Source organism: Etheostoma cragini, chromosome 20 (genome assembly GCF_013103735.1).
Source record: "Etheostoma cragini isolate CJK2018 chromosome 20, CSU_Ecrag_1.0, whole genome shotgun sequence".
NCBI lineage: Eukaryota > Metazoa > Chordata > Actinopteri > Perciformes > Percidae > Etheostoma > Etheostoma cragini.
This window is the reverse complement of record NC_048426.1, coordinates 16,645,103-16,669,377: the sequence shown is the minus strand read 5'-3', so window position 1 is coordinate 16,669,377 and position 24,275 is coordinate 16,645,103. Positions and strand designations below refer to the sequence as shown.

The 24,275-nt window shown below is 40.4% G+C and overlaps 2 protein-coding genes across 3 annotated transcripts in view; one reads left to right on the top strand and one right to left on the bottom strand.

Moving 5' to 3' along the window:
- Window positions 1–707: 707 nt before the first annotated feature.
- mycla (MYCL proto-oncogene, bHLH transcription factor a) lies at window positions 708–4,213 on the bottom strand. Its single transcript, XM_034858685.1, has 3 exons — window positions 3,935–4,213; window positions 2,801–3,426; window positions 708–2,063 (listed from the first exon to the last, which is right to left on the bottom strand). The coding sequence occupies exons 2-3, from the start codon at window positions 3,339–3,341 to the stop codon at window positions 1,456–1,458; spliced, it is 1,149 nt and encodes a 382-aa protein (XP_034714576.1). The 5' UTR covers window positions 3,342–3,426; window positions 3,935–4,213; the 3' UTR covers window positions 708–1,455.
- An 8,843-nt stretch (window positions 4,214–13,056) lies between these two features.
- Window positions 13,057–24,275, top strand: part of mfsd2aa (major facilitator superfamily domain containing 2aa) — a 13,871-nt gene continuing 2,652 nt past the window's right edge. The window contains exons 1-13 of one of the 2 annotated variants that reach the window (XM_034857778.1): window positions 13,300–13,315; window positions 14,439–14,521; window positions 15,032–15,160; window positions 15,809–15,933; window positions 18,845–18,968; window positions 19,065–19,143; window positions 19,223–19,368; window positions 19,983–20,073; window positions 20,600–20,715; window positions 21,080–21,163; window positions 23,204–23,287; window positions 23,383–23,495; window positions 23,610–23,753. In XM_034857778.1, the coding sequence (XP_034713669.1) occupies window positions 15,923–15,933; window positions 18,845–18,968; window positions 19,065–19,143; window positions 19,223–19,368; window positions 19,983–20,073; window positions 20,600–20,715; window positions 21,080–21,163; window positions 23,204–23,287; window positions 23,383–23,495; window positions 23,610–23,753 (992 nt within the window). In that variant the 5' untranslated portion in view covers window positions 13,300–13,315; window positions 14,439–14,521; window positions 15,032–15,160; window positions 15,809–15,922. Of the gene's footprint in view, window positions 13,316–14,438; window positions 14,522–15,031; window positions 15,161–15,808; window positions 15,934–18,844; window positions 18,969–19,064; window positions 19,144–19,222; window positions 19,369–19,982; window positions 20,074–20,599; window positions 20,716–21,079; window positions 21,164–23,203; window positions 23,288–23,382; window positions 23,496–23,609; window positions 23,754–24,275 lie in introns of both variants that reach the window. The other variant, XM_034857777.1, reaches the window with a different exon arrangement.

Genomic DNA, 24,275 nt, shown 5'->3' with positions numbered 1-24,275 from the left:
GTTCAGAGCACATCAGGTGCCGAGCATGCAGCAGCCACTGCAGAGGGGAGGATCCACAAAGGTATCACACACTCAAGGGCAAATCTCAAGGATAGGCCCCATGTAACCTTCTGTAGACCAGCAGCTGCTGCACAAGGCGTGCTCTTTCGATTGCACAAGGTGACATAGGGGAGGAAAACAAGTTTTTTTTTTATCTGCTCTTATTTACAGCTGATTTCTGTTTGATAGTAGGTTTTGTTTCTGAAAAGGAAATACCACAGCAGCATGTGGTGGATCTTACCCACAGTGTGAAGCGCAGGATGAATCTGTGTCATTTGTTGGTGCTGCATCAAACCGTTAAATTGTTTCACTTTGGGGCAAGGTTTCTTGAGGTTGCCACAGAAACTAATAGAAGGGGCACATAACTAATTTGATGGCAAGGTCAAAATGTTACTGGATATTCATTTTACAGAGGAATACGGACGAAGAGTTATAATGTAAAGTAGCCTGCACAGTGTATCGGCTGTACAGCAGTGACAAAGAAAGAACACAACAACTCTGCCACTTACACATAAGTAATTTTCTCATTAACAAGAAGATTAAATTACTTATCTGTAAGTGCCGGGTTTTTTTTGCTTTCACAGAGGAATACAGTAACATGTGTCTTAGTAGTGTATAACATTGCGCATCATTTTAATAAAAAAAGAAAACAAAGACTTCAGGTTTGAATGCAAATATGGTATAAAATTTTAATGTTGTTAAATGCTGTTGATGTTAGCATGCTTTAAAAATGAACCAAAATCCGGAGAAGCATTGAAATCACAAAGTGACGTGTGAATATAAAGTACAGCAGTGCTACTTATTCATTTTTTTGCCCATTTTTTCCATTTTCTTAACAAAATAGAGGATCCTTGAGACCTGGTTGCAAATCATTGAGAGGAGCAAAGCCTTCACCAGGAGGGATAAGCTATTATTTACAGAAAAATTTGTACATCAAAACACTTGGTTTAGGCATCTTAACCAAAGAAACCAGACTGGCTCATTCTCTTATATGGACACAGAAAGGCATTCACACTCCACATGTGTTTAAGTATTATCATACTTCTCACACACTGCAAAGTGTGTTATCACACTGATCAACTATCAACAAAGTTATTGTTTCCCAACACAGCATACCGGGAAATATCTTAGTCAGTCTATAAAATCAATTCCATTGCCCCCTGTTCAGGACTAAAAATAAAAAACACAGCACACTAACTGCTCCACCTCCCCATATCAGGTTCATTGGCCAGGACAGTCACTGCATAGGAAGCCCACAGCAATATGAATGTATTCCAAAACAAAATGCACAGCTATTTACATAAAGCATGTTATATAAAAACAGCAGCTTTCCAAAAGTGATCGGTAACTTTAACGCAAAGTTCCTGCCAGTGAATAATGGGGCAGCTTATTTCAAAAGCACAATTTGTTTGTGTCTCAGGAGCGCTTCAATTCAGATAATCTGCGGAGAAGCTGCTGTTGTCGGGTTTTGAGGCGTTTCTTCTCCTGGAGCTGCCTTTTCTCCCTGGTGTGCAGGTCTGCCAGGTACTCTGTCGCGTGGGTCAGGATGGCCACCTTTGGAGTCTTGGCCGACTCGAGACCAGGGACCTGATCCCGCAGGGCCAGGAAACGGGACCGGAGATCGTTCCGCCTCTTCCTCTCAAGGAAGTTGTGGTTCCGCCTGCGGTCAGTGTCCTCTACGTCTGAGTTTTGAGGACTCTCTGATGGGGAACCGGGCTGGGAGACACCAGACGAAGAGTCCAGCTGCTGACTGGATGCTGTGCAGGTACGCTTGCTTTGAGGCTCTTCCTCCTCATCCTCCTCCTCCTCCTCATCATCCTCCTCATCATCTTCATCCTCAGGTTCTGGCTCGCTGTCTGGGGAGCGGGCGGCATAGTTGTGCTGCTGTCGGTGAACAGACATATGGAAGCGTTTGGGGCATGGGTCGGCCCGGACCGTGATGGTCACTGGTTTTCTGACATTTACCAGCCGCACCCGGTTCTGCTTGCTCTCAACGGTGACCACATCAATTTCCTCTTCATCATCTGTGATCAAATATGAACAACTCATCAATAGACATAACAAAACAATGTTTTTAAAAGCATGATGTTTCACTGCTGTCATTTTACAAAGTACTTCACATTCCTGCAAGAGCATAGGCAAGCTGAATCAAATTTTAACTAAACTGCTATAAGGAAGTCCATTCCATTGCCAATGATGCAGATCACTACTAGGCTATTTTCATCTGTGGGAGGCAGAGCAGGGGCTGTTAACAGCAGTGCTCTCCGTGCTAAAGCTCGCAGGAATTCAGACTTTTTGTCTTCGAGCACTCGTTGACTATTTAAATGTGGGGATCTACTGCCAGTGGGGCACTCCCCAATTTGGGAAATGTGAAAGAGTAGGCTAACTCTCACGGTCTGTCGCTGTGTGTGTAGTAGTAATAAATCATCCGTACTCGGCCACCCCGCCCCTCTACCGCACTCTGATTGTAATGCAGAGCCAGTGGAAGATATTGAAAGAGGGAAATTCAAGTCAAAGTAAAGGGGGCGCGGTTTTAAAAAATATAGCACGGGTATATTCTGAGCAATGTGGCGCATTGTAGAAGTGAAGGGAAAAAAATTCCAGCTGTAGGGTGACTATGTTGTACTTGATAACCCCTCTGCATCACAGACCACAGTTATGCAACAGCAGCCCAGCTTTCCAAATTACGCATTGTTAGAGGGCAATATAATCCTGAGGCTGGGACAGGGTGGGGCAAAATAGAGCATGACTGCTTCCTTACCAGAGGAATCAGAGCGAGACTCGGAGCCAGACGACACCGACTTCCTGCAGCTGCTTGCCGGGAAGGTGAGAACAGCCGCGGGGTCGACGCAGTCAGTCGCCGAAGCGGTGATCGGTCCACCGGGAAAGACGCACTGCGCCTTGCTCGGTTTCACGGAGATCTGGGCCATCGGAGAGACACTTGTCTGTGCCGCAGCTGACACTCTCCCGTTAACCTTCTCCAGCTGCTTGCTGGCAGAGAAACTACTCCACATGCAGTCCTGGATAATGATGGAGCTGAGGTTTCCGAGGAGTTCCGTATTTGGGATTATCTGACCCTCGCACTCCTCGTCCTGACCCAGGACTTTGGACAGCCAGCTGAGCTTGTCTCCCGGTGAGAGGTGCAGAGCACCACCGCTCAGAGTCCGGGTGGGAGACATGGGAGGGGTGGGCAGCAGCTCGAACTTTTTCCATATATCCTCGCTCGGTGCGGTCGACTTGTGAAAATCCTCCTCTCTGTCGAAATCGTCGAAAAAATAGTGCTGGTAACAGTCGAACTCCATGTTCCCAGTTAATAAAATCCGCTAGAGTTTATTCCCAGAAATGATCAAAGGACACCAGTGGCCTCTGAACAACGTCCTGCACAACCTGGGGGGGGGAAATAGCACAGTGATTAGCAATCATCTTCTTAAAGTAGTTCCCATCAGATGTATGGTCACATTTCAAGTGTCAATCTAATGGGCCATTAGGATATCACATCCCTGTAACAACCTACTTTCTACAAATGGGACCACATGAATAATTGATTGAATCTTGCAGATGCTCTCTTTGCAGGGATGGACAAAACTGTCCAGGCACACAAGGTTATTAGATAATATAGATATGTATGGACCTATACATAAACATGTATATAGAAATCAGCTACTATTCAAGTTTTTTAATGTACTGAAGACGACACGAGAGAACTACAGACTCTGCGTAAAAGTAACATGCGTGGCTGCATTTCCTCAAATGTAGGCAACGCTTTGTTCCACAGAGGAGTCATGTAACCGGCGAAGGAAAGAAAGTGGACTGCTTCACTGTCCCAGCGCGAGTTAACACCCACAGATAGCCCTCCATTCCCTCATTGGAAACACACTAGAATAAAACTACTCACCGGCTCTCTGGAAAAAAAAATCCCAAAGCACAATTCAGGGCATTGAAAATCCCTCAGCAACCACAGAGACAAGATTGCACGGTTCACGGGGATCAACGAGTAAAAACCGGCCGAGTTTTTTGCTCAATACAAAGATGCGCTTTTCCGACGCAATCTTTAGGCCTACTTTGTTTTAGTTTAACTAGAAAAAAAAAGCCGGGGCTCAAACAACAGGCACAAGTTCCGCCCCACAATGTGCGTTTTTTCGCGCCAGTGAGATATCCTGTTATAAAAAAGTGCAGGGAGGAGCCTTAGAAATATCTGCAGCGGTAGATCCGGGTAAGCCCCTTCATTTCCATCAGAGGCGGGGGGAGGTGCTCAGCCCCGCCCCGTCTACAACACCAATTATGGTCACAATAACTGACATATTTTATCACCGGCTCTAGATAGATAGATAGATAGATTTGAATTGAATTGATTCCAAATCAGGCACACATACATGTACATTGAATAATAGGATACAATATACATTACATAATAAATAGGATAAAATATAAGAACAAATATTTAAAATATACAAGTCATGAATAAAAATATCAAGTAGAGGGGGAGAAAGGATTTCTTCAGATGAGAGAATTCCATTTCCATCCATCTATTTCCCCATTGTGGGATGAATAAAGTATTATCTATACTCATCTAATCTGATACTTTTAACTACTATTTAAGGGAAGAATATTGCACTTTTGACTTCACTGCATTTAGTTTGACAACTTTCATTGATAGTCGCTTGAAATTCTATGAATTTACAGTCAAGGAACAACTCAATATCATTTGACTAAATATGAAGCATCGTTATAAATTTTATTACTGAGTGGAATATAAAGTAACATTCAGTTCCCCTTTGGCCTGCTTCAGCAGTCAAAGAGCTCTTTCCCATTACTGCATCACTTATAATGATGCAAAAACAAGATGAAGAGCCGAAACAATTTGTAGATTAACCAAATACAAAATCAGTCAGCAACTATAAGTTACTTTTCAATCAAAAACCTGCAATAGGTCCTTTTTTTAGCTTCCCAAATGTGAGGATTTTCTGTTTGTCTTTGTCAAGTATTGAAAAAATAATGACCAGAGTAAAATGATAAAATATCCTCCGGGGCCATTTTTCTGCCCAATGAGTCAATGTATAGCTCATGTTATCCAAGTTAAGGATCCATCTCCTACTGCTCCACTGCATCCCAGCAGAATTTGGGAAATCAACTTTCCAGTCTCGTGCCCCCTTGGCCTATTGCTAACTTCCTGCCGACTCTGCTGGCCTGGCCGGTCAAGGATTTCAGATGTAAACATCTGAGTGCAAAACATGGAGAAACTAGCAAGCAACACGCACTCTGACATCTCATCCATTTAGTGCATGTATAGGTACTGAGCATGTGTGTGTAATTCAGGCCTGTGTGTAGTGTGTGTAATAACAACAGAGTGTAAATTGTAATTTTCCCTTGTGGGACTAATAAAGGATACATTATTATTATTATTAATATTATAAAGACCACCTTTGCTTATCTCCCATGACTACGGTATGCTCATCAGGATAGAGAAAGCTAACATGTCTCAACTTTGAGGCCTAACATTAGTTTTATGATTATCTTTTACTTAACCCTGTTCAAATGATCAAAACTTAGAATCCATCCAATCCCACATTCTCCAACAACTCTTTTTTAATGTGTAAATTATTATAATAATGGATAATAACTAACTGCAGGCACATATTTGGAAAGGAAGACAAAGCAGCTTTAGAGAGAGTTTCTTGAAGTTGCATTGGTGTAAAAAGTTGTAGATTTATAGTATGAATCTAATTTGTATTACAAAAGATAGGAATTCAATGCAGATAGTTCTCCTCATTTCCATATTCAGTATCTATGTGTATTTGATTCTAAGCTACAAAAGATTTCTAATGTGAAAGGGCGGAGTGCATCTTTAAATGGCTGGCATTTTAACACAAAACAGCACGAGTACGCAAACATATGCAAGTCAGCTGTCTGCAGGTGGTGGTGAAGTAAGTTATCTTCTTTACAGTTTGAAAAAGCAACTTAGCTAATGCCTTAAACCAACACCACTCTATTGGGTCTTAAATTCTTGTTTACAGGCCACAGTAAAAGAAAGACAAAGAAAAGACCACCCTTGTAAAATCCATATGCACTCAATGACCTATAACAATAAATAGGTTTAGTATTAAGTAGACACATGATTTGTCTATTTATTGTCTGGCGTGAACAAGTGCTTTATCGCAAAAGGTCAAAGTTCTTCAACGTCTCATGAGCAGACACCACCAGGTCAAAATCATACACCACCCATGGCCCTAGACCTCCTTCTGTCTAACATATTGATCCGTTGGGTCTATAGCATCCACGCCTTTTCCTTGATTAAGCATCTCAGTGGACAAAGAAAAAAAAACAGTATGCCATGTCATTTTCAAGCCAAATTCATGACACTGATTAGTGATTGGCATCTGTTGTCAATGACAGGCCTGAGGTCATTCCCCTGGTTGTGGGGCCTCTTTATGTGTGGTGCATGGTTCGAGTTAACTAAAGGCCGTATCAATCAATATCGTAGCGACACACAAGAGAGAGTCGAGTCACAAATCTGGTGGTTGATTTGGAATTACTTAATATCCTGCCCAAGGCCGCAAAAACCAGAACAAAAATGTTTTTTTTTTATGTTTTAAATTTGCAGGGGAATCAGAGCTCCATTTTTGTGAAAACAAATATACTTTGAGTCAATCACGTAAAGTTCAGGTTTTTACTGATCAAAACACACAGAGTGAAGAAGTTCCACTGGAGACAACTCAAACAAGATTAGTGTCTGATAGAAACATAACATTCATTTTACAAGGAGTGAAAGGTGCATTTACACTAGCAGACACACAAAAGGACTTGTTTAGGACTCGATTAACCATATTTGACAAAACCGTCTCCCCGTTCAGTAGCTGTTTGATCATATCACACTTTCTTCTTGAGCAGTTTACCTACTTGCCATGATATTGCAGGTGTTTGAATTTCCATTTTTGTGAACACTTTCAGGCCTTCGTGTTTTTGTTTTAATGATTTTAAGTTTTTTAGGAGCTTGGAAACAGCAGTTGACAAAACAGTCCATATAGTAGGTTTTGATCTTACTGTCCAATTGCAAGATCTCTTTTAGCAGATAAAGTCTGACTAGTTGCCATGAATTTACAAAATAATTACATTTTTATTTTCTCAAGTTTTCAATCTCAATTGAGCACAAAGTTAAGGACTTAGATTTAATTTATGACCTACCAGTCTTGACTTAGGACTTGATTTGAGCCCTACTTGTGACTTGCATACCAGTGATTTTGACCAACCAATGGCCGAGTAAACCCATATTTTACTTAGAAAAATTAATTTTATGCTCCATGAACAATAATGGAGTGCGTGCAAAGGTTTGATTCTAAGTTCATTTTTTTTAAATTAGTTAACATTTTCGGAAACCTTATGGATCTTAACTGGACATTGTCTACATTAGTTGTAACCTGTGACAATTATCTAAGCTTGTTCATGCCGTTTGTATATAATGTTGTAATGTATTTTTTTAATGTTGCCTTCTTGTCTAGGTCTCTCTTGAAAAAGACATTTTAATTTGTTGTGAGATTTTTACCTGGTTAAATAAATGAAACATGAAACAATGCTACTGTGTGCATCAGTTACATGAAGATAAATTGGACAGATTTCTAAATCTAAAATAAGTTCAAACAGAGAGATATTCTAGCTAACTTTAAGCTTCACCAATGTGATTTTGGAGATGTTTCACCCACAGAGCAATGATCATAGCCTGTAGATCCTGTAACTTCACATCCCATAATTAAACAGCGGACCAACCCTCAAGCTGCTATGTTGGGAGTGTTTCATCCCTGCCAAAGAGAAGAATGAAAAAATGGGTGCCATAATATTTAGATGAGGCCCCCCTTTCCCTCCCTCTCCTCTCTTCTGTTCCATCATTAAAACTTGGAGATCTTTTCTTCAGCAGGGACACTGTTGGGGTAACAATGCTTAACACCAACAATAGCCTGCTCCCCAAGTCATCTCCCAGCTTAACTTCAAGTACCCACTTTTGTCCTTTATTGTTATAGTAGCATATGTGTGAGGATGGTAAAAAGCGGGGGCCGGGGGTTGGGATAAACCTCGGCATCGTCTTCGTGTCTGCAACACCCACTCAGCCGCCTGAAGAGTACAAGATACAATGCAGTGTAGGAATTTTGATTGTTTATCAGGGATTGTGTGTGGAATTGTCCCCATGTGCTATACAAGGGGGCGTCTTCCTTTTCCCAACGACCTCATGGGCACACAGGGACCCTCTGTAACCCTGACCTTCTTCACTTATCTAAAAAATAAATACAATCTGTAAAACTAGAACCAGTCACCCGGAGCTCAGTGAAAAGCCATGCAGATAAGAAAGGCAACGTGAATAATTCACACAAGTGGTATTGCTCCCCAGGGGTGTAACACACCATATTCTCACACCCCTCTTCCTAAAATACAACGAGAGTGTGATCAACAGGGGTGCCAGCTTTACCTGATAACAGCATTTCACAAAGCAAAGATCTATATCTCACTTGTTGTTTCATTTCCTCCTCAGCAAAGTCCTGCATTACAGAAAAATATATTTAAATATGATAACACTCTAAAATCCTGACCTTTCTTTGACATTACCTTACATAGGATGACTGTTAATATTCACATGGCAACTACACCTCTGAGTTCATGGTAAATAAAAGACATGCTCGTGCCAAAAATAAAGTTTCTTACTCTATTACAATGTTTGCTGATGAGGTTGACATCATATGGCTGCACGGATGACGTGTTTATGTCATTCTTAACACATGTTAAAATGTAGTGAGTACATTAGGTGAAATACTAACAGGATTGTAGCGGTTGGAGAGTCCCATTCTTGAATGCAACCACGGGCTCACTGCAGCACCGTGGACTTTGTTAGGCTGCCACCTGGTGTTTGCAATGTGTAAATAACTTATTTAGGAACAGATCTCTTTACTCACATACAGTTAAAAAGCCCAGTGGTAGAGGACTTGTCTGGCATATTTAGTATTAGTAAAAGTGGAATTAAAGTAAGTTAAAAGTCTTGCCTTCAAACAGAAGTATTATCCACAAAAGTCAAATTTCAGAAAAATGGCCCCTGTGAGTGTTATTGTATTATCAATGCTGATCTTGATCATTATAACTGTAGTGTAAATAGTATTTACATGTTGTATCAGGTCCGGGTGGGGATCATTTTACATACGACAGGCTATATGTACGTTAGACTGTTGAATAGTAATCTAAAACAATGCATCCTATTTAATGTTTATTGATGACCATGATTTTCTTGATGTGAAATCTTAATCAGTAAATTAAGTAACATGCCAATTATAGTTGAGTTAATAGGACAACATTACCGTTTAAATGAAGGAAAATAGAAGTAGGCGTGTGAAGTAGAATAAAATGGATATATTCAAGTAAATACTCAAGGTACAAGTATCCTAGAGTTATACTTTGCAGTACTAAATGTACATTCAGTCACTGGACCAGCCTAAATTCACAATGCCAATGTAACAAGACAGGGAGAAAGATAACATTCAAGGACTGATCATGATATACCAGACTCTAAAAAAAGCACAAAGATTGACAGACTTCTGCCAGACTGCCAATACTGCCAATATAATGGACAGAATTACAGATTCTCATATCCATTATATCTAAGAGAACTGTTGCAATGGGCTCCATCACCATTTCCCACTGGATCAGGTTCTTAAGAGGTGTAGCATCCACGTTCTGGAAATCCCTGTGACTAAAAGTGCTAGATCAGCTTTCAGTATTGTGCACTGTTACTACTGTTTGATACGTTTAAATGTTTGTTTTTAATAAACGTGAATGTGCATCACGTAGTTGATTGAGATCTGTGTCCAATCAGCTATTCCAATTACAGTCTCACAAAATGTTACATTGATGTCCAATAGATGGCGCCCTGGTGTAAATTTTAAACTGTAAAATCACGAAAAGCCTAAAAAAAAAAGAAGGAAAGTACATTTACTAATTTGGGCTACTCAAGAATTTTGTGGTACTGACAAGCTTTACATTACTTTCACTCCACTTCATTTATCTGTCAGCTAAAGAAAGCTTAGTACTTACTTTGCAGATTAATAGTTTACATACAAATGAGATGAGATGATGAGTTTACATTCAACTGAGCTGAGATGTAATCATAAAGATATTATGAGCAGATCATCAGTGATGATGATCCCATCGATGCTGAAAGCTCCCAGCAGGATCCTTTGCCCAGTGGCCACAACACTGCCTCTGGCTCTCAAAGAAGATAATTGTCCTTCATGTTTGGATGAACAGGCTTTGGACTCCAATTGTTCTACAGCAAAAAGACTAAAACTCTAAAAATGCCTCCAGGTCTGTCAAACACACACACACTGTGTTTTTTATGTATTTGATCCAATGAACATACACTAGGCACTGCCTAACGCTGCCTGATGGATATTTACACCTGGCGCTACAAGAATTGAATAAGGCTGAGAGAACCATTACAGATCCTAGCCACCTCCTTTAATTTTGATAAATTAATATTTTGGACAGGACTTTTGCTTATGGAACATTTGTACATTGTGTGATTGTCCACCTACACACTGGGCAAATATACAGACTGTGGTCAAAAGACAATAACAGGATAATAACAAATGCACAAGTAGAGAAAAAGTAGACTCAACAATCTCACTAATATTTACCTAAAATGTACATTTAACAATAGCTAACATTAACCACCATGATCTATGTCTGACCAAGTGAGGCTGTAGCAGCAAAACCTCTGAGTGTATCAAGCTGGGTTAGAGTGTTTTATGAAGTCAGCTGTTCCTGTGAAAGAGAACAATTGAGTTATTTCTTATTTTAAAAGAAACATGTTGTTATAGAACATAATGAGAGTTTAGTCATTTAAAAAAAATATATATCCAATTCCAATTTAGTAAAAACTGAGACGTTTTTGTGTGTGATATGATTTAGATGTAACTATGATGAAAGGCATCAGAGCTCTAACTGGATTTTACTTGTACACTTAAATGAAGTAAAGCCAGATGTCTGGGACTTATTTGGGGCCTATCGGTATTGTAATTTTACAAAATTACTCTTTAATCAAAACAAAAGCTTTGGTTAAAAAGTAAGTAAAAGTGTTAACCCTTAGTGCTCAGTTAGTCATTTACAGTAAGAGTAAAGTTTTGATATATTCCCACCCTTGCTGGAAACAAAACTGCAGGATCAAGATATTTTTGGTTAATGGATGTCACAAGACCAAGTAGGTCCCCCTTAGCTTTTTGTTTCACTGTAACTGGGTCAACACACAACTAGGGGAAAACCTGAGTGTAATACAAGAAGACCTGCAGTGTCTTCAAAACTACAAACTAGCGTAGAAAGAGACTTTGTAGATGACGTAAATGATGCCTGTCTGGTATCAATCTAGTCTGATAGCAACTGAGATGGTTAAAAGTTTATATATTTGTGTCTTATGTAAACACCCACCCACCCGCTTTTCCTTATCTGTTCTGTTTAATGTTTGTGTGTAAATAGAAAAAGGGTGTGTTTGTATTTATGTAGATTGGGGAAACCAGAGGAACAATGAATCATAGGAAAAGGGGAAGTAGGCAAATAAAGTTCTACAGTAAAAAGCCAGGGTATTGTGTAAAATAAATTCCCAATTAACCTACTTAATAGAGAAAAAAATACTGTTTTACCGAAAACTGATATTGTATCAGATGCTGTAATGCCATCTGCAAACTAGTTTTAGCATCACAGAGGTAAAAGTGAAAGCAAACTGGTGGTGTTTGGTTTCAGAGAAGATCCAGTTCACAAATACAACTGCCAAGAATAGATTCAAACTGCCTCTCTCTATCTCTCTCTCTCTCTATCAAAATACTAAAATCCTATTACCAAGAGAGGACTTTGTCACCAAATGGTCCAGTCTTTATACTTTTGCTGATGACTTCTGACATTTCTGGTATATTATGGCCCTTTTAACAGTTGTTATTCCCTTGGGTTATGCATAATGGATGATTACAGTAAATATGAGGTTAGTATGCATTGTGATACTGTGCATGTGTTGTGTGAAAAGCTCAGTGACCTAGTAACAAAGTGACTAGCACACCCTGTGGCTCTAATAGTGCCACTGATTAACATTAGCAGAGAGGGCTACGACAGCAATAACACCCTTTAGAAGTCATATCGAGGATAAATAATGCTCGCTGTGTGATGGCCAAACAAAGCTTATTAGCACTGACATGTTTTTGTCCAGTAGTGGCCATTATCTGGATAAAGGTGAATGGCATGCTTATCCCAGACTGTAGAAAAAAGTGGATTGAGACCCCCAAACAAAAGCATTTAGTTGGGAACCAAGCTGAAATGGCTGTTGCTTTGGATAAGAGGCGTCTACATCTTTTACTTAGCTGCCCGTGTGTGTGTGTGTGTGTGTGTGTGTGTGTGTGTGTGTGTGTGTGTGTGTGTGTGTGTGAGAGAGAGATTATATTTTGAGTAGATAGGGATTCAACTTTGCAAGTCACTGGATGTCATTGGTCAATCTGTCTGTCGGACATTTCAACATTTCTTTTCTACTTTTAGTAATTAAATTGAATTGTTTACACTGCATACTTTATCACTCTTGCATATCTTTTTATTTCATTGCTTAAAAAACATATATCAAAGAATAAATATCCTACACAAAAACTGTGCGTAATTGTGCTGAGGTATTTTACAAAAAGAAATCTAGTTTTTTAATATTCTTAACTTTTTTAAATAAAGTTCGACATTGCTTTATTGTTTGCTGATGCGTTTAATGGCTAATTGTAAGGTCAAACAAACGACCAATGTACATACAATTTAATTTTGTTCAGTCATTCCCATTTAAAGATAGAGCAAATGTATCGCTGGGTGATTGGTGATGATTTATCTCGTAAAACGTTTGGCAAGAGTAACTTTTTATGTAGGTTTAAAGTGCATTTTCATGTTACCAATCTGTTGGTCTCCGGATTTCCTTCAGCATTTAAATGCAGCATTACCCACGGAACAGGCGATGGGAACGTCACAGCTGAATGACGTAGACGCAGTAGTAGAATGAGTGGAATGAATGAGCGGAAGGACAGGGCAGCACGACACGAGAGACTTGACTCAAAGCACAGAGCAAGACAGTATGAAGCTGTGAAGCGGCTTTTTTCTTTTGACACTGACGAGTATTACAACATCTAAAAAAACTCGTCTCTATAGCACAATGGCACGAGGAGAGGGCACCGAGCCTTACGCAGCGAGTTTATTATCAATCAAACCTTTAAATACAGAGATCAAGACAGTAAAGGTAAGAGCAAAGATTGATATGTTTTATTTCGGAGCTTATTAAAACGTGTTGTCCCCATTTATTGAGGTGCGCAAAGGCGCCTAAATTGAATCCAACGTCTGATAAATTGCGGTCGTTACTTCCTTTCGGCGCGTCAAACGCTCCCCTTGTCCCGGGCATTTGAATGTCACCCGGTTTGTCCATCTGTCCACGGGCAGCTGCTCGTGAAGCTGGCATACCGGTTTCTAGAGAAACCGCATCTTACTTGAACTTGCTATGTTTAACATTTGATTTAAATTGTAGGCCTACTGTCCAAGTAAAAAATAGCGGCCTCAGTGATGACAGATGTGAAGCAGAAACGTGACGTGGTACTCTCCTGAGCTGCGTGATTCATGATTCATTTATTTTAAACGTCTATGATTGAGTCTAAAATTAAGTGTGTTAAGCAATGGCATTTGTTACAACCTCTCCGAGTGCTTCAACAGACACTTTTAGGCCTGTGTGTATTTAATAGGTAAAATTGGCACGTGTCTAATGGTGCCCATAATTAACCAAGTGTTGGTATTTCATAGGGAAAAGTGTAACAGCATCTACGGACTAAAACACGTTCCACAACCACATCATGTCTGTGTTGTGACCCCTCTTAACAGCAATATCAGATTGAAGGACATGTACAATCTAAGCTCGGCAGAACTACGGTAGTTCTAAATGTCATGTTTGCTTCTTAGGAATTGAATTAAAATATACCTTTTGACATATTTTAATATGTAGGCCTACATGTGATAAAGTTCCACGTGTTGTTTGTAGACAAAATGTTTAATCATGTAATCATGAAAATAGTCAGATTAAGCTATAGTAAAAAATACTTTTCAATTGTAACCTTAATTAGCCTACATAATATTTCACGTCATCTTCTAGATGTTGTGCACATTACTTGCCATGAATCCAGAATCTATGTGTGTTAAGTGAGATTCCCCATCATCAGTGTTCAAAGGTTGCCGACAGGCTGTATTCCTTCATGTAGCTTTAGTTTGGTTTTCACCTGATAATTATGCTTGTGTGGCCTTGCTTTGCTGAAGGATTTGGTAGGAAAGAGTATTATTCATTTCTGATCTGTGAGAAGGCAGCAATTTTCTCCCAACAGGAGGTCATGCTGCTTTTGTGTCCGCGGCGGATCTGAATCGGGGTGTAGAAACCCTCATGCTGACATCACCACTCTGTTAACAGGTGATTGGCTGTGGCTGCAGGATGTGATAAGACCCTAAGCTGTCTGCTGATGCTGACTACTCAGCATGAAATGGAACACTACCTCACAACATCCTATTTCTAGAGCCAATGGCAGCGCTGGAGTTGATATAGTGCGAGCGTGTGTGTGTGATCTACAGTAACCTCATAGTTTCGTTCCCTTGTTTGACTGCATCAGGGATTTGTCTCTAATCTTGCATTCCGGACGGTGGGGTGAGGGAAGTTAGCCAATCTCATCATTCTTTTCATGGTTGTTTATCACGGGCATCAATTATGCCAAGAGTTTTGGACATAGGGATGTAGTTGAAGGAGAAAACAGGGATTTAATTAAATTTGTAGAGAAGAAAGGTGAAGATAATGATCACGAAGCGTAATGCTGCCCGCATTACTTTACCTACATTTATAGCTCCTCTGAGCATTTCCATGCTTACTGTCAGATGCACAAACTGTTATCTCATATCTCATCTGTCCTCCCCTCTGTTTGTCTTCCAGCCAAATGACCAAAGAAACCGTCTTTCTGTGTGGAATAAATTGTGCTATGCTATTGGTGGGGCTCCCTACCAGATCACAGGCAGCGCTCTGGGCTTCTTCCTCCAGATCTACCTGCTGGATGTGGCTCAGGTGATTGACAAGATACATCACATTGAAATCTCACACATACACACTCAGAGCTAAAAAACACAATTTCTCTTTCATATATATCTTTGACTTAAAAAAAAAGACATTTTCTATAACCGAAAATGTTGTGTCCTCTAAAATGTCCTCTATAAACACAGTTAATCCATTTACTTATTCTACAGCGTACAATTTAGAGACTCATATCCATATCTTTGCATTTTTCCCATACTTCCACATACTGATTAACTACAAGGCTAAAGCTCATATTAGCCCTTGTATCAGTTTAACGGTCTTCAGTCTGCATTAGCCCGTCAAGCACATTATCCTGGACTCCTACTGCTTAGCTTTGATGCTCAATTAGCAAATTAGACATGTCCACTGTACACAGTAGAAACGTTAATAAAGGCCATTCAACTCAAGAGATGAGACCATTACAGTGGCTCTGAATGCTGCTTTGTTCTTAAACAAATGACACAGTTTTGCATTTCACTGCTGCAGTTCCAAAGCCTTAAAATGTCTCCATAAACCTCATTGGTGTCATGGCTCTTTTGAATCACTAGTCACAAACTAGTCATGCTAATACAAGGTTGTATTTGGTATCCTCTTTATTTTAGTTTTATGGCTCACTTATGTTCCAATTTCTCCCTTTAGCTGGATCCCTTTCATGCCTCCATCATCCTGTTTGTGGGTCGGGCCTGGGACGCTGTCACAGACCCAGCAGTGGGTTTCCTGGTGAGCCGGAGTGGATGGACCCGCGTCGGCCGCATGATGCCCTGGTAGGTATCTGAATCAAACAGCTGCACATTAGGACATGTTCACAAAGCGGTTAAAGAAAGAAAGAAAGAGGATAATAGGCGATAGTAAGGAAATACTAACAATTATACTGATACATTAAGGATATTGAGTGGGGAAAAAACTGTGAGGCAAACGTACTGACAAAATCCAACTCATGAACCGTTGGTAGTAACCATGGCAACATGAGAAATAATGTGTGGTCTGCATAAAACACAATTCATGTAATGAGTGCATCAGCCATCCAGATGACTCATACTAAAACTACAAAGGTAACCTTTTCAGCAGCTGAAGCATCAGCATTTATTTGTCTGTTTTTTCTAGATGCAGATGTGTGGCGCAATCTACCAGCGTGAAGCTAAACACGTACATCTATGTTTACTTGCTAGAAGCGTTCTTCACTGTCTTTCTTGGTGCATTACTTCGATCAGTGAAATAGTGTGAAACCATTGGCACAAATCTGTGTTGTATTACCGACACGCTTGTGGATGTCATCGTGTGTGTGTGTTCTTTTGGTCAATCTGGTGACATGAAAAATAATTGTAAAAAGGTTTTATTTGGTCACATTAAAGCAAAAATTCAGTCACCACCATGACACAGTTCTGCCCATTGGTTTGCCTACAAAGATCTAATACGATTTGAGATAGATATAACTTGGTATAAACAGTACAGCAACATCTCATCTCACAGTATACAGCATATCATCAAGCTTGTATGTATGTGACTGTGTTTTGACTATTGTCCGTCCCTACGTCTTGCCTAAAGAATGCTGGGATGCTTCATCATCAACACACCCCTACAGGTTAACCCTTGTGTTGTTGTGTCTTTTTAAATCAAAATAACACGAACGCGTGGATTTACGTAGTATGGAAGCCATGTAACATTCTTGGCAGGTAAAATTAATGATTACTTTCATTGAATTGTTTAATTATTTATTTTCAATTTTATAGCATTTGAAATAAACTGATCCACTCAACATCCTCTGATCTTAACTATCAAAATAATTCACAATTTGTTTTTACCCCAAAATGTATTGACCATGTATTCTTTTTTTTAAGTGACAAAAACGTTTTAAAAAACATTGTAAAAAGAGCCAAAAAAAGTTCATTTTGACCTGGAAGAACAAGTTCACGGTCTACAGGAAGACAACACAAGGGTTAAGTAGAGCTGAAACAATGGGGAGGGGAATATACCGGCTTTTGCTGCGATTGGTCCAACCCACAACACACCATCAGCTCAAACCGTGTGCGCGTGTGTGTGTGCGTGTGTGTGTGATTTCCTACTACATGTTTGGGAGGGGTTTGCAGAGGCAGAGAGCAGTTATTTCGGATTATGCTTGGTTGGAATAATGGAGGTCATTGTTAAAAAAGGCAACATGTACATGATCCTCTGTGGCTTGTGTAGCTTTCCAAATTGAAGTGAAACAACCAGCCGTTAGATAAGAACAAATGGATGTATTTTTATGTCCTCATATGCTTTTCCTATCTGTGTTGAAAATGTTTTCCATACAGATATTGTGACATGGCACTAGAAGAGGATATTTGGTTGATATGACCATGTGCGTATGCAGAAGTGTTACAGTCAATGAATAGACCTCTCCGTGGTCAGGGATATGGCCCTCTGGAGAGTATTGCATGGCCACTCAAACAAAAAAGTGAGCGGCTTCAATATTGATTTAGTTATTAGTTAGATTTGCTGTCATCCTACAGCACTGCAGGTGGGTTCTCATTATTGATTATTCTTTCGGCTATCTTTTCAGTTAATTGTTTGGTCCAAAAAATGTCAAAACTAGTGAAAAATCTACAAAACTTTACAATCACAAACCCAGGGGCCCAGGGAGTTGTCTTGAAATTACTTGTTTTATTCAACCACCAGTTTAAAAGCCTGCACAATTAGGTTTCCTATCACATAAAAGCCAAACTACACAATTAACACAATAAATCAGTTGTCAAAATAATTGCAGATTAGTGTTAATCTATTAATTAAATCATTTATTTATCGTTTCAGCTCTACTTAACCTGTTATGGTGTGTTGGGGGGCTCAAAAATGTTCATGGGCTGTTTTTGCTGGACTGTTGTCTGTTTTGAAAACAAGTTTCTGAAGTAGCACCAGCTTCTCTGATTGAGGTCAGCTGGAAGACTTACAAAGCTTAGGAAAGACTGTTGACACTGAGTGGGGTGAGAGCAAGGGGGGGCCAGGGTGGCCTCACCGTTCATCCAGCCCACCCTCGTCCCCTTCTGTAGCCCAGACACCCAGACTGAGCCCTTACATACACACATTTGTTTCACTGTAACCGGGCCAATACACAACCGGGGGAAATCCAGTGAGTAATAAAAGAAGAACTGCAGTGTCTTCAAAAAAGCTACACACTAGCATAGAAAGAGACTTTTTAGATATGTTTTAGTGTCTTTAGAAAATCATAACTGTCTGGCATCAATCCAGTCTGATAGTGACCGAGATGGTTAACAGTTTTTATCTTTATTTTTATATAAAATTTTGAACTTGAGTCACATTTCTTCTCAATTCCCCCACAAACTTTCCCACCCTCTGCTTCAGTTTGACTCACACACACACACACACACACACACACAGGGCAGGATTAGTAGGATTATTCACAAAGCGGTGGGGAGCAAATAGAAAAGTGACTGCAAGGAAGGAAAATGAAACGGGGGGGCGAAACTACAGTAACAGTTGGCGGAACATTCCCTTAGCAGTTGAAAACAGCAGGCCTGGCACACTTTTTGTTTCAAGGTCAAACTGTACAGAAAGCACGGTGAACCCCACTGTAGTAACTCACATGAATACAAATATTCTTGCTTGATCTAGAAGCACACTTTTTCTTATTAAACACTACAAATTAACTTTTTAACTTTTCTTTTATCATACTGTATACAGGATCCTTTTCTCTACTCCTTTTGCGGTGCTGACTTACTTCCTCATCTGGTACGTGCCTCCCTTTGAGCAGGGGAAGGTCGTCTGGTACCTGATCTTTTACTGCCTCTTTCAATCAATGCAGACGGTTAGTATGTCATGTTGACGCTCCCTAGCACCTTGTTCCCCTTGGTCCCAGTGCTGTGTACACTAGCCTAACTGTGTGTTTTGTTTATGTTTGCAGTGCTTCCACGTACCATATTCAGCCCTCACCATGTTCATCAGCAGCGACCAGAAAGAGAGGGACTCTGCCACTGCTTATCGTACGTCAGTTTGCCTGAATGATCAAATGCTTTTTACGTGAGTGTTGTTGCTGATGCTCCGTTTCTGTGATGCTCTCAGGTATGATGGTGGAGGTGCTCGGCACAGTTCTGGGCACAGCAATCCAGGGACAGATAGTGGGTGGTGACGCAAATTGCCCCACTGAGCCTGATGAACATGACCGCAGAAACTCAACCAACACGTCCATAGTTTCACTGAATGAGACGGTGAGTCTCTTGAGTCTTTGGCGTCATGTCCAGAGGCGTTGGACTGAGGGGATAAAGGGGACTGAGTATACAGGGCCCTAATGGGACGCCACAGGAAACTGCTGTGACCTAATGTTACACACACAAGATGTGGTGTTTTTGATCCGCTGTATGTGGCTGCTGCACAGCCAAAAGACAAATTTTGCTTCAAAAGGTGAAGGCAGCAAAAAAACAACACAGCTGGCTCAACTATTTAAAAGTGGCGGGTTTGTCGCTAGCAATCAATACGCAGTGATAAGTGACTATTCTCTCAACCAATCAGTAGTCTGCAGGTTTTCCTGTCACCTTTTGACATTGCCTCAACTCGCTTGGAACCTTGACAATGGCCTGGCTACGCCCTCCTTCATACTTCCTCTCAATTTTCATTTCTTTCAATACTTCGTCTGGGTTTACAGTATATTCGCGGGCTAAAAGATACTAAACGGAATAGCTGTGGACGCAGGGAGGGGCCGATAGACAATGCTTATGTACAGAGTCCAGAACGTTGTGCTACGCCCCTGATCATGTCAAATAAATGTTTAAAAACAATTCACATGAGTGTTATTCCAAGCTAATGCTGTCTTTTCTGTCCATAGAAACAAGCATACTTGATTTCTTCAGGGGTGATCTGCATCATCTACATCTTCTGTGCCACAGTCTTGTTTTTGGGTGTGAAGGAGAATAAGGGTATGAATCCAAGTTCTCACTTGTTGAATGATAAGGTGGATTATTTTAAATATTTAAAACGGTTCTGTGGACTCAACAAACTTAACTTGGACTGGAGTCATGAATCCGAGGAATCAACTGACTAGAACACCACAGACTCGTGACAGCATTGGACTTACTAGCCTTTTGACTTCTTTAGGACAATGCCTCTTCTGTAGCAGGGAGGGAGAAAGAGGGAGCACATTGAAGCAACTTTTAAAGTTTAATACTTGAGTCAGAACTTCATGGCCAAGATTTGAGTCTTACCAGTGTGTTGCATGTTTGCGTTTGTATCAGTTGTCCTACACATGTGGCCTTACTTATCACTGGCCGGAAAAAAAAACTGGTGGCCGTATTCTGGCAGGCGCTAAATGTCTCCAAGATACGTATAAGGCACATGCCAGAACATTGTTTTACATAATCATGGCTCTGCATTGTGCAATAAATTCCTTAGAGCAAAGATTTTCAGCAGCCTTATCTTTGTTTTCTCCTCCATGTTGAATTATAGAGAGCGGGCGAAAGGTATCCCACCTCACCTTCTGCCAGGGCCTGTGCCTGGTGATGGGTTACGGACCGTACATCAAACTGGTCATCGGCTTCCTCTTCACCTCTCTGGCCTTCATGGTAATACTGTGTCTCATTATTTGTGTCATGCTGGATACAAACATTATTGATAAAGTCATGGTTAAAGGCAAAATTCAACATTTTGGGAAATAACTTCTTTTTTGGTTGAGCATTAGAGGAGAAGAGTGATACCACTCTCATATCTGTCTATTAAATGAAGCTACAGCTGGGAGACATTTAGCTTAGTTTAGCACAAAGACTGGAAACAAGAGGAAACGGCTAGCTGTCCAAAGGTAAAACCACAACTTTAGCTTTTTTAAGGATTAAACTAAATACAATGTGTATTTCCCAAAATGTTAAATTATACTTCAATCTCTAACAGTAGTAGGCATAGAAATAACTCATATGTTGTTGTTTTTTACAGCTATTAGAGGGAAACTTTGCTCTTTTCATTACCTACGCTCTCGGCCATAGAAAGGACTACCAGAATATTCTCCTGGTCATCATGGTGAGTGTTTCCATTTTCCACTAATATACTGTTTACCTCAGTAAAAGCCCTAGTATGAGATTTGGAGGACATCTGCGGCAAAAAAACAACTTTGTTTTGCTCTCCTTATGGCATACAGTAAGCTCCTGGTGTTTGTGGGGTTTTCAGTCTGTACTTTGAGGTCAGTCCTCGCACGAACAGGCGCATGATTAAAAGGGCAGATTTTCAGGGTGACAAGAGGTGTTGTTTGGGCTCCTGGGAATCTGTTTCCCAGTCACACACTCACTCGGCGTTAACAGGAGTAGGAGAGCGAGACAGGCACACAGTGGAGCTTTTGTTGCCCTGGTTGCACCCTCCTTGCCATCCTCGTCACTCTGGTGCCTTTCCTCTGATAAGGAGTGGAAACATTTGTGGGCAATGTGTCATAGTTGGAGAGGTGGGAGATGAAGGGGCAAAAAGATAATAAAAAGATTTTCCATTGTTGATTATGTTTCTTATGCTGCTAAGTCTTCAGTAGAAAGCTTGTTCTTGTGTTGTCATTTAACACTGGTTGACCAAGTTAGACCTCTATTATGATCAAACAAAGCATGTCATGCCCTCGTCCCTTGGCCTCTTCCTGAAGTGGTCACTTTGTTCTTTCCGGTTCCCACATTTTTTCTGAATTTTTATGAAAACCAGTTAGAATTGTTTGCAAAATAGATGTTAAGTTATCATTTAGGTTACTTCCATAGTGCCCCGAGCTGCAGCCAGCATTTTAGATATATTGAGGTCTTAAAGCACTGCAAGTCCAACGTGAAACAGAATTGTTTTTCAGTTCAAAAAATGACAAACCAGTGTATCAACCATTTTATGATTTCCAGAGATAATTCTTAAGAAATAAAACCTAGGTCTTTTATTTTCACGTTAATGTTACAGAGGAAAATGCATGCATGGAAACAAAGAAATCTGGCCCCTTAAAACAAAGTTGACAGTAAGGAGGGTTAAACTATTTTCTATTCAAATCCGGCATCTATAGCAATTTTCAGAGCTACATTTATACTACAAAATAAAACAAAATAAAAAATAACACTATATATACCACAGGACATAACCTACTCAAGCTAAGACCTAAATTTCAAACTACAAGTAAGATAAGATCATTATCTGAGGAGACTTTCTTCCCACACTTGATTTCCACCAAAATTATTATTTGTAGTCGCATCGTAAAACCTCAACATTGGCCAAAAATATACTTTTTATAAAAAAAACAGACAACATACCTCAGTGTCCTCAATGGTAACTAAAGCTCTGATCATACCTCGCCAATAACAATGCAAAGTGATACAAGAGGCAATCCTTTTCAGAGTAGAGTACAGGTAAATATTTCTTTTAAATTTAGATCAAAAAACTAAATCCTTATGGTTCCTAAGGTCTAATGTCTCTGTCTGTCTTCTGATGAAGCTAATCTGGCTAGGCTAAACAGCGTCATCTGGCTGAATGATTCCAGATGATTGCCAGACCTTCCTCCACAGCACTGCGAGGAGGGTGTGGCTGGTCCACACAGCAATCCAAGTGGGAGAAAAACGTTCTCTGGTAATTGGCATTTCTTTAAACCCATCGCAATCGTCGCTAAATGCCCGACAGAGCCAAAATAGTCTCGGGAAGAAACTTGTTTTAGTGGAAAATCTGTGCGTTCAAAAGATGTTCTAGTCGTGCAACAGAAAACTCAGATTGTCTAGCTAGGTGTCTCGATTAGCCCTGCAGAGATCTGAGGAGCAGTTAACCATAGTCCTCTTAAATCAACAGTAGTGTAAAATCCCAACACAAAGAATGTGGAAGGTAACGGGCATCCAGGCGAAAAGAGCGTGATCCTGCGGGATTTCTGTTAGCACTGGAGCAATATCGGAATTGGAACATCGTGGATATAGAGTACACAGATTTCAGATAAATCTGATGTTAACTTTGGTCAACGTGAATGACGACGAATGATTTAAATATCAACTGTGTACTTACCTTGTCCTTTTGCGAGCATGAATGATATTTAATGAAATACTGATAACTCTGTGTCACGTTTTCTCCCAGTTATCAGGGACTCTGACCATCCCGTTTTGGCAGTGGTTTCTGAGCCGGTTTGGGAAGAAAAAGGCAGTTAACTTTGGCATCACGGTGAGTGTAAAAAAAAAAAAAAAAAAGTTGTTTTTGGTACAACAAAAGCATTTATTCGAAAGGAATGTGTTGTTGGAACTGCTCTCTTTCCATAGTGGGCAGTACCCTTCATGATCCTAATCGTCTGCATCAAGAGCAACCTGATCATTTCTTACTTGGTCTCAGTGGCGGCAGGTGTGAGCGTGGCGGCAGCTTTCCTCCTGCCTTGGTAAGCAGGAGTAAATCCACAGAATCCATTCCTGGATTCATATTCATATGCAGATGTGGCTTTTTGTTGACTGCATCTCCAGTTTCCTTCTAAATGTCGTGTTTGTGCTTTCAGGTCAATGCTTCCCGATGTAGTGGATGACTTCAAGGTGAAAAACCCAGACATCCATGGTCACGAAGCCCTCTTCTACTCCTACTATGTGTTCTTTATCAAGTTTGCCTCTGGAGTATCCCTGGGTGTCTCTACACTCAGTTTGAAGTGAGTTTGCTGATCCATATCTATAGCCAATATTCTCATGTACAGTTTAATTCTCACTGTCATCCTTAAAATTTAGTCAGCACTCAGTTTGTGTCTAAAGGCGCTGTCACACCAATCAGGGTGGTCGGACAGTCTGGCGAGTTCGGTGACATGAGTCCGTTAGGTTTTCCGTGCCGTTGTTAGTTGGAGGAGACGTTGGCTTTAATTTAGGCCAGTTTGGCTTGTGGAATCGGCCAGTGGGCAGTCAGACTCAATGACCAATCTGATTGGTGGAGTTCTAGCCCTTGACTAGCAAATCAGTGCACTTATGGTAAAACATTTACCGGAAGTCAGAATCCGCTTTATTTGCCAGGTATGAGGACACATACGAGGAATTTTTCTTTGGAACATTGATGCTCACAATGTACTTACACACACAAAACAACCAAACAATACACTCACCGACCACTTTATTAGGTACCCCATGCTAGTAAAGGGTTGGACCCCCTTTTGCCTTCAGAACTGCCTCAATTCTTCGTGGCA

Bases quoted from the DNA above. Each gene is read 5' to 3' on its own strand.
- mycla (XM_034858685.1), bottom strand. From the start codon at position 3,341: ATGGAGTTCGACTGTTACCAGCACTATTTTTTCGACGATTTCGACAGA. The intron at 2,064-2,800 runs GTAAGGAAGCAG...ATTTGATCACAG, and splicing joins GTCTCGCTCTGATTCCTCTG to ATGATGAAGAGGAAATTGAT.